Consider the following 8,459-nt stretch of genomic DNA (forward strand, 5'->3'; position numbering starts at 1 on the left):
TTAGTCTCCAGGTTTCTGGAGTTGTGCTGTATGATGCGCCTCATAAGCATATGCTGTACTTCTCCATAGCCGCCCGATGTCAATCCAACGGTTCAGAAGAAATACAGTTAACTGGAGAACAACAGGGACAGAAGAGGGCCTGGCACGTACTACTGGTCCGCATGTACTCAGAGAAGTGCCTCGCAACAGACAGACAAATAAGGAAATTACCAATACATGGCGATCGCGGCAAATCCTGAGAGCGTCCATGAGAAGTTATGGCCGGCCAATGACGAGAGCTTAAATAATGGAATTGCGCTGGTTGGTTGATATACTACGGGCAGCTTACATTACAAACGGTCAAGCCAGACAAAAAAGGTCTGTGCGGCACTAATCAATGTGCGAAGGAACATGGTTTCCTAGACTTCACTTGCATGAGCTACTTACTGGTTACGGTTCTACATGGTAGTAAGTCGTAATTCTCAGAGATCAGCACCGTGAGAAGTGATTTCATTTTCGGCTTTCAGATTCAGGCCATGCCGTTCTCATACCCTGAGCCGTCTTTGGTTGTAGCGTCTTCAGCCATGTCCACCTCAGCCATCGCAGAATCAACCAGAGCCTGTGATATAGCGAGCAAGTCAATACATCATGTGCTTGTGACAACTAGGACAATGGTGTTTCCATGGACAATTTTGCCGTAAAGAATGGTGAATGTGTTGGGGAAATAACCTTGAGATCCTCTTCTGCGGTCTTGGCCCTGTCATTGTAGTCTTGAAGTTGAAGAAAACTTTTGTACAGCTGCACATATGCATAACATGTGTGTTAATATCACTTGCTTGACTTGCTTCTCTTCATTAAAGCAGCAGCTAACCAGTGAAGACAAGAAGCAAATACCTTTGTGACAGTCAATTGTCGCTCTGAAGAAACTTTCCGCGCAGCAGCCAATTCATCCTCTAGTTTCTGCATTTTTTTAAGAATTGTTTTTAGAGCTTTTCATCACAACTTGACGCAGGCTAATTCAAATAAGAACCATTCAATAAGAACCAAGGCGAGTAATTTAAAATAAATACTCTAATATCAGGTAAAAATTTACCTGAGATTTCTTTTGCAAATCTGCAATGTGGTGATCTTTGCTTGTAACTTTATCTCTAATCTGAGAAACCTGCAAACCCAGAGTATTAACATTCCTCTTTCATAACATGAAAATTCAAGACTAGTAAAGTTGAGTCATGGGTCCTCCCATACGGCATCAGTGTGACTGCTATATTTCTACAATGAACAAATAATAACAAAAGGTGTAAAGGCAGACGTGAGTAAGCAACTAACATATGTGATTAGTCTCTTTTTACCGACAGCGCGGGTAGAAATTAGGACATGGATTATGGCAGGCATCATCAGGCATTACCACTACACCTTTTGTTAATGGCCTTTCAGTTGATGTATGGACAGGCAGCAGCAAAATGCGATTGGTCACTCCGATTCGTTCAAGAATTGTCTACATATGTTTCATCTTACGCGTTTCGACTTGATCCAGCTGATGTCAATGGGGTAGTGTTGCACACAACAGGCAATGCAAAACTCCAGTCTCATATCACTCTATTACTTTTTTTTTATCACATTTGTATGCAAGTTACGTACACATGAATATACATTTTTTACTTTTTGTTGTTGTTGCAAACTCATGTTTTGTCAATCTTTTGTTGCCCATCTAGAATCCTCCCAATTCCATGTTTTTTTGTTTTTTCAGTGGATTGAGCATGCGCTTCCTACTTGGCATCGGGCTGACAATAATATATGCCATGACCCTGTACTTCATGTCTTTTGGTTGGCAGGCATTCACATTACTCTTTGCAAGGACTAGCATATTCAAAGTTTATGTTTTTGTTGGCTGCTAATCTACGCAAGTGTTGTGTCAAATGGATTATATGAAGAAATAAATTCACATTAGCTTACACTGACTATTGAAATGGTCTAAAATAGCTTGACCGTCCAAATCGAGTAATATAGTGCAGAGCTCTTTAGGAAAATAGAGTACCTCGTTTTCAAGGTCCTCATGCATCTGAATGGCCTTGTCCAGCTGATGTTTTGCCTGATACAAATGCACAAACAGAGATGTTGCAGATTTACCAAAACAAGAAGCAGTCGACAGAAGTTGCAAGAATCACAAAAGATTCTGGACAAAGAACCATTCAAAATAACATAGAACAAGGACAAATGCATTTACATCATTCTGAAGCTCATCACTGGAACTTGATATATCTCTGCTCTCACGACCCTTTGGACGGCTGCAAGAAAAGATAGGAAAGTGAACACTACATCCTGGGAAAGACTTCTCTGCTATCTGATGACTAGGTAAAAGCTTGCGCTAAAGATTATGGTTTTGAAGAAGTAGAAACAAACAAATAAAGTCATATTATCAATGTTGAAACTCATATGTGCCATTTCTGAATTTCACACTAGTCACTGAGAAAGTAAAAAAGCATGTCAAATATTTCCAATAATCTATTCAGTACCACAGATTCAGGTCCATTATTAAATCTTAGTGAAGTAGATAGCTTGGTTTTAATGATTAAAATACCAATATAAATACATTTGTAAAATCTCGTCAGCATAGTCAAGTCCATTGCGTTGATTTGTTCAGTGGCATTCTTGGTCATTGTATTACGAAGTTACTTGAACTTGTACTTCCAATGCTATTAGTTAAGTGTTAAACCAATTTGCAATCTAGCATGAGCAGAAGTACAAATCAACAATGAAAGATGAGATATGCAACAGCTGGTTGTCATATTCTACTAGTGGTTGGACTAGCACAGCATGCATTTTTTGCAAATTAATGCAATTTAACCATTCACGATGAATGAGGTACACAGTTTCAGCAAGACAATCTATAACTTAATAACTATGAAAAAGTAGTACCTGAACCTTTTCCTTGGTGGCTGTTCCTTGTCGTCTTTATCTCTTTCACTATCATAGCCTTTTGAATTTTCCTTGTCTCTGTCGTTATCGGAATCCATACGCATCTCCACTGGACGATCATGGTCTCCTCGATAAAGGTCTCTAGCACGCCTCTCATCTCCTTCATGATCTCGATCCATGGAATAGTCCATTTCATGGTCAAATCCCCCACGTTCATCATATCTGTCTCTATCATGGTCACGAGGTCTATCACTATCCCTGTCATGGTAGGGATCTCTATCCCGGTGGCGATCATAACTCCTCTCCCTATCCCTTCGGTCCCAGTATACATCCCTTCCATCTCTTACAGGATCTCGTCGGAAGCCATCACGCCCAAAATCACGGGTGTTGCCTCTTGTACGCACTTCATTTACTCTCACAGCACGATTACCTATTTGCTGTTCCAAATAATAAAATTCAATACAAGAGAAAAGAAATAGTTATTAAAGTTCCATATAGAACTATACCTTGCCATCCATCTCCAAGATAGCACGCTGAGCAGCCCTATGTTGAGTGTAAGTAACAAACCCATAACACTTGCCCCTGATTCTCTGATCATTTATCACCTGCAATGCACAAATTGATCAGGAAAGGATGGTATCTAATTGCACGTACAATCTCAATCTCCCATTGGTCATATCACAAGGAACCACCTCAAGGAAAATCATAGCACTTAACTACAATCGTTCATAGCAAACAAACAAAAAAAACATAGCCAATTATGGCCTGCGACGTTGTCTAGGGCAGAATTTTGGCCTAATAAACGACAATCCAGCAGATGAGTGCAGCAGAGATGCATATGCTAAGGTGAATCTGTTATCATACAAGGAATGATCAAATCAAAATGATGATAACTAAACAAAAGCTGATCTAACACGTCATGATATGATTTTGACATGTCCAAAGGAGGCCTCCAGAGGCTCGGGTGCATAGATCAATTTTAACTTGTGTCAACTATACAATGAGAGTCAGGACTCGGACATAAGAAGAGACTTAAAGAAACTAAGGAACAAATGTACCCAAAGATTTGGGTTTGGATAGGAGAGCATGGAAAATAGTGATCCATGAATGTGCCAGAATCATGACCTACAAGTCAAAACCGAAAAGCAGGCCTCTTTTTCTAGTTCCTGTTTTGTCGCGTTTCGTTGCTTACACACATTTAATTTGATGGGATTTACATCAGCAAGTTCGCAATTAAAGTTTCCAAATTAGTTATTTTCTTGATTTTGGCCATGTTTACACCTCTATACAACCATACATCTTCCACTCAAACAATAACAGTATACTTACAACCCTAGATCATAATGTCCTCAAATTCATGCCGATATATGAGACAGACTTAATTTTTTTTCTATTCTAAGCATTAAATCAAATATCTGAAATGGAAGAATGCAGACATCCAAAACAAATTCAATAGAACCCCCTTCTGGGATATGAATACCTCAAAATACGAAACTATGGCCTGAAATGTGATCCATCTTGACACCGTACAAAGCAACAAACAAGTGACACGACACTAGATCTGCTGCCTCCATCTTCCCAGATCATCTTGAGAGACTTGAAGGAATTAAAGAACGGAATGTACCCAAAGATTTGGGTTTGGATAGGAGAACTTGGAAAATAATGATCCATGAATGTGCCAGAATCATGACCACCAAATCAAATCCAAAAAACAGGCCTCTTCTACTAGTTCCTATTCTTGTTGTTTTTTGTTACTTTATACACATTTATTTAAGACGAGATTTACATAAGCAAGCTCACAGTTGAAGTTTCCAAAGTTTTATTCATGATTTTGGCCCTGTAATGATTACACCTCTACAGTCATACTTCTTCCACTCCGACAAGAACAGTTTACTTGCAACCTAGATCATAATAATGTCCTCAAATTCATGCCTTGACATCTGAGACACACTTGCAATTTTTCTACTATGACCAGATACGAGGTCCATCTTGACACTGAAGTAAGCAACAAACGAGTGACACGACACTAGATCTGCTACCCCCCATCTTCCCAGATCATCTTTAGTGAGGCAAATCTTTATCCAGTAGTGCAGCTCTTCCAGAATTGAGTTTACCCGGCCGCTCCATGCACTGTCATTTGCACGTAATAATCCAAGAAACATACCAAAAGGCTCTTTCGTTGACCTAAACTATCTCGCACGCGGACCCCGACAGGCGCATGCTTCTGCATCAAAGCGGCAGCAAAGAAACAAAACCCTAACAACCAAGCCGCTTTTTCCCTCCGAAAGTACAAGGAAGCAACACGGAGAAGCGGGGGTACGGAAGCAAAACGGAGGTGGGGGTGGGAGACCTTGACGGAGACGATGGTGCCGCAGGGCCCAAAGTAGCTGCGGAGCATATCCTCGTCGGCGTCGTAGGGCAGGCCGCCGACGTAGACGGATGTTTCCTCGTTGACGGCCATCTCGCCGCCGGCGACGAGGACTAGGGTTTTGGGCTTTCTTCCCCTGTCTCTGTCGCGCGCGTCGAGACGAGGAGAGGAGGGGAGGTGAGGAGAGAAGGTGTCGGATCTGACGGAGTAGTTCGCGACCCAGATGCCAGAAGCGCTGGGAAATCTCCGCCGTCAGTTTGGATCGTGGGACGATGCGGTTCGAAACTGCCCATGCTCTCTCTTGGTTTATGGCCCAGCAAACACCTGACCCTGTTAAAGCTCGGCCCAGGTTGGCCTCTGAGTGACTGAAATGGGTGGCTCCGGCTCGTTTTAGCGCGAGGGATAGGTCGCTTAATGCGAGCTGTAGCGGTGAGCAACTAAGGGCCTGTTTGGTTGCCTGCATATGGTTCAACCTGGCCCGCGTGAAAAATAATTGGTCCGTTTGATTGCCTGTGTTTACTGTGCGGCTCACATCGCACGGAACTTAAAGCACGTTCAGGCCAGCCCAGGGGAAACGCCCGAATCAGCAGTAGCTCGCGAGCCTGGCTCGGGCGAGGCAGGGGAGGGCGACGCGCTTCTCTCCTCGTGCGACCAGGGAGATGGCGCGAGCTCGCCCGCGTTGCCGAAAAATCGACGGGAGGATTTCGGCTCTGTTGGGGATATAACTATTGGGTATGACCCGCCCAGGAGGGGCTGGGTCATACCACTGGCGGTTCGTAATGACAAGGCCCATGAAGATGTTGAAGATGGCGGTTCGCGAAGTAGGCTTACTGAAGGCCCAAGACCCAAAGGCGGCTTGAGGCCCACAGGTGTGAACCGCCATATATGTATGACTTATGTTGTAAGGCATGTGTAGTTAGTCACCGAGCCGGACACGTTGTGTATGAGCCGACCAGGACTCCGTGAGCCGCCGGGCGTGAACCTGTGTATATAAAGGGACGACCCGACGGCGATTTAGGGCAAGAAACGAGAGATCGAGAACTAGGTCAAGCGTATTCGCTTCCTGATAATCGAAACCCAAGCAATAAGACCTCAAACTGGATTAGGCCTTTACCTTCGCCGCAAGGGGCCGAATCAGTATAAACTTCATGTGTCCTTTGTCCCGTTTAACCCATTTAAGCTAACCTAGTTGTGATGGCTCCACGACTAAGTCCTTCTGCTAGGACATCTGTCGTGACGATTCCACGACAGTTGTCGCTCATCGTGGGGCCAACGCATGGTGGTTTCGAGTTCTTACAGGGCAGCTTCGAAGGGATCAAGGGATACGCTGTGAGCCAAATGACCAAGAGTCGTCGCGGCAAGCTCTACATCGACGATGCAGGCTGGGGCCCCGAGGCCGACTCAATCGAGTACGGGTACCGGGTCCCCTTCGGCGGAATCCACGTCTTCATCGGCAAGATCGGCGAACCGGGCCCTGAGCCGGACATCTGCACCGACATCCTCGAGACGGCTCAATGTGCGTGACCCGCCCGAGTTCAACCCGCCGTGAAGCGTGCCTTTGTTGGTTTCATCCATGGGGCGGAAATTGAAGATGAATCTGTGTCTGGCGATGAGACGGCCATCTATTCTGATGGTGAGTCGTCCACGGGCGAGACCAATTCATTGTATCAACTGCAAGACGGCCGGCTTGGGGGCTATTCCGATGGTGATAGTATTCCGGACCCTACGAGCCGCCGAACATGGTTGCGATCTTCATGGCCGGCACACAACCGGCGCTTGGTTCAACAACCGCCGCGGCTATGACTTCCAGTTCGATGGCTACGGCGGCGGCTGGTGCTAGCGGCTCTGCGCGCCCGCCGGCTCAAGTTCTCACAGAATTGTTAGAGGCTCTGGCGACTCTGATGGGGGTGGAAGTAACCCTGGACAACCAGGAGCAGCACAAGGTGGATGTGGCTAAGCTGCGAGATGAGATAGCTCAAGCCAAGGAAGAGCTAGCGGCTGAGAACGCTAGGATGGTTGCAAAACGGGGTGTCTTGGATGCTCAGGCACAGCGGATCCAAGCGGATTCCTTCCGGCTCACGTTGGATCAGAATGCTTCAAATGAGGTCATGAGGAGGAGACACCGGAGTCATCTACCCCCGGTTTATGAGCCGAGGAACCTCTTCAACACGCCTGGAGCAGGGACCAGTGATCCGCCGGTGGTAAACCGGACGGTTGAAGCGCCTGGGGCTGGAGCGCCGGTTCAGCCACGCACGATGGGCTCTCCACGTGTGAATAATACCCCGCCTCAGGATGTTTTGACGCCACCGAGTCATTATTCTAACCCTTTGGACAATATGATTGCTGCGGCAACACGATTGACGGCTCTACCAGTTGAAGGCGAGTCTCCAACGGCGATAGAGACACGGCGGGCCAGGGAGCTTCTTCAGACAGTCGTGGCTCAGCAAGCGGCTTATTCTTATAGTCGTGAGCAAATTCACTGAACCCCTCGTCCAAGCCGGAGTTACAACAGGCACATTGACTCACCGACAGTTTCAAGCAGTGAATGGCGCCGCAACCAGCCTCACGGACATGACTCGGCGCGTGGTGCCAACGCACAGACTTTGGTGGATCAGCGCAGAGCGCGTCGGGAGACCGAGCTGGCGGCTCAACAAACGGCTCATCAGCGTTCTCTGGTTTATCCTCAACTTTAGTGGAGGCAGGCGTGACCTCTAGAACCTTGGGTGTGCCATGTTTAGTGTCGGCTATGCGTAATGAGCGTTTGCCCAAGGATTTTAAGGGTCCTCGTAAGGTGCCTAATTACACAGCAGATCAACCCCCTAAAGCTTGGGTTGAAAGTTACGAGATGGCAATGGAGCTGCTGTATGTTGGCGATGCCGCATGCGCTAAGTATTTCATCATGATGTTGGATGGAACGGCTCGTACTTGGTTGAAAGGGTTGCCGCCCAACTCCATTGGATCATTGGCCGAGTTAAAAGCTCGTTTTATCCAGAACTTTAAAGACACGTGCAAGCAGCCTATGTCTATTGTGGATTTGGACTCCTGTGTCCAAGAAGAGGGCGAGTCAAAAACCCATTAGGTGCGCCGGGTCTCAACCATCCTGCACTCATCGGATCGTATCAATGCCGGTTCAGCAGTTCTAATGTTGGAGAAAAACTGCCATTTTATGCCTCTTAAGCAGAAGCTAGGGCGGCTT

The 8,459-nt window shown here is 46.0% G+C and overlaps 1 protein-coding gene across 2 annotated transcripts; it reads right to left on the reverse strand.

Annotated features, from left to right (window-relative positions):
- Positions 1 to 258: 258 nt before the first annotated feature.
- LOC109751990 (uncharacterized) lies at positions 259 to 5,566 on the reverse strand. Of its 2 annotated transcripts, none has more exons than XM_020310853.4 (9): positions 5,246 to 5,566; positions 3,402 to 3,500; positions 2,896 to 3,332; positions 2,204 to 2,264; positions 2,015 to 2,068; positions 1,073 to 1,141; positions 874 to 939; positions 709 to 777; positions 259 to 598 (listed from the first exon to the last, which is right to left on the reverse strand). In XM_020310853.4, exons 1-9 carry the CDS (start codon positions 5,354 to 5,356, stop codon positions 509 to 511), a joined length of 1,056 nt encoding a protein of 351 aa, XP_020166442.1. In that variant the 5' UTR covers positions 5,357 to 5,566; the 3' UTR covers positions 259 to 508. The 2 variants fall into 2 exon arrangements, with proteins under 2 accessions (XP_020166442.1, XP_040248242.1); XM_040392308.3 differs by having other exon boundaries at positions 2,902 to 3,332; positions 5,246 to 5,544.
- Positions 5,567 to 8,459: the final 2,893 nt, after the last annotated feature.

Source organism: Aegilops tauschii, chromosome 6 (assembly GCF_002575655.3).
Source record: "Aegilops tauschii subsp. strangulata cultivar AL8/78 chromosome 6, Aet v6.0, whole genome shotgun sequence".
NCBI lineage: Eukaryota > Viridiplantae > Streptophyta > Magnoliopsida > Poales > Poaceae > Aegilops > Aegilops tauschii.

Excerpts from the sequence above, each read along its gene's own strand:
- LOC109751990 (XM_020310853.4), bottom strand. The coding sequence starts at position 5,356 with ATGGCCGTCAACGAGGAAACATCCGTCTACGTCGGCGGCCTGCCCTAC. Across the intron at positions 3,333-3,401 it reads TCTTGGAGATGGATGGCAAG|CAAATAGGTAATCGTGCTGT; the intron begins GTATAGTTCTAT and ends TATTTGGAACAG. Across the intron at positions 2,069-2,203 it reads GTGATGAGCTTCAGAATGAT|GCAAAACATCAGCTGGACAA; the intron begins GTAAATGCATTT and ends CATTTGTATCAG.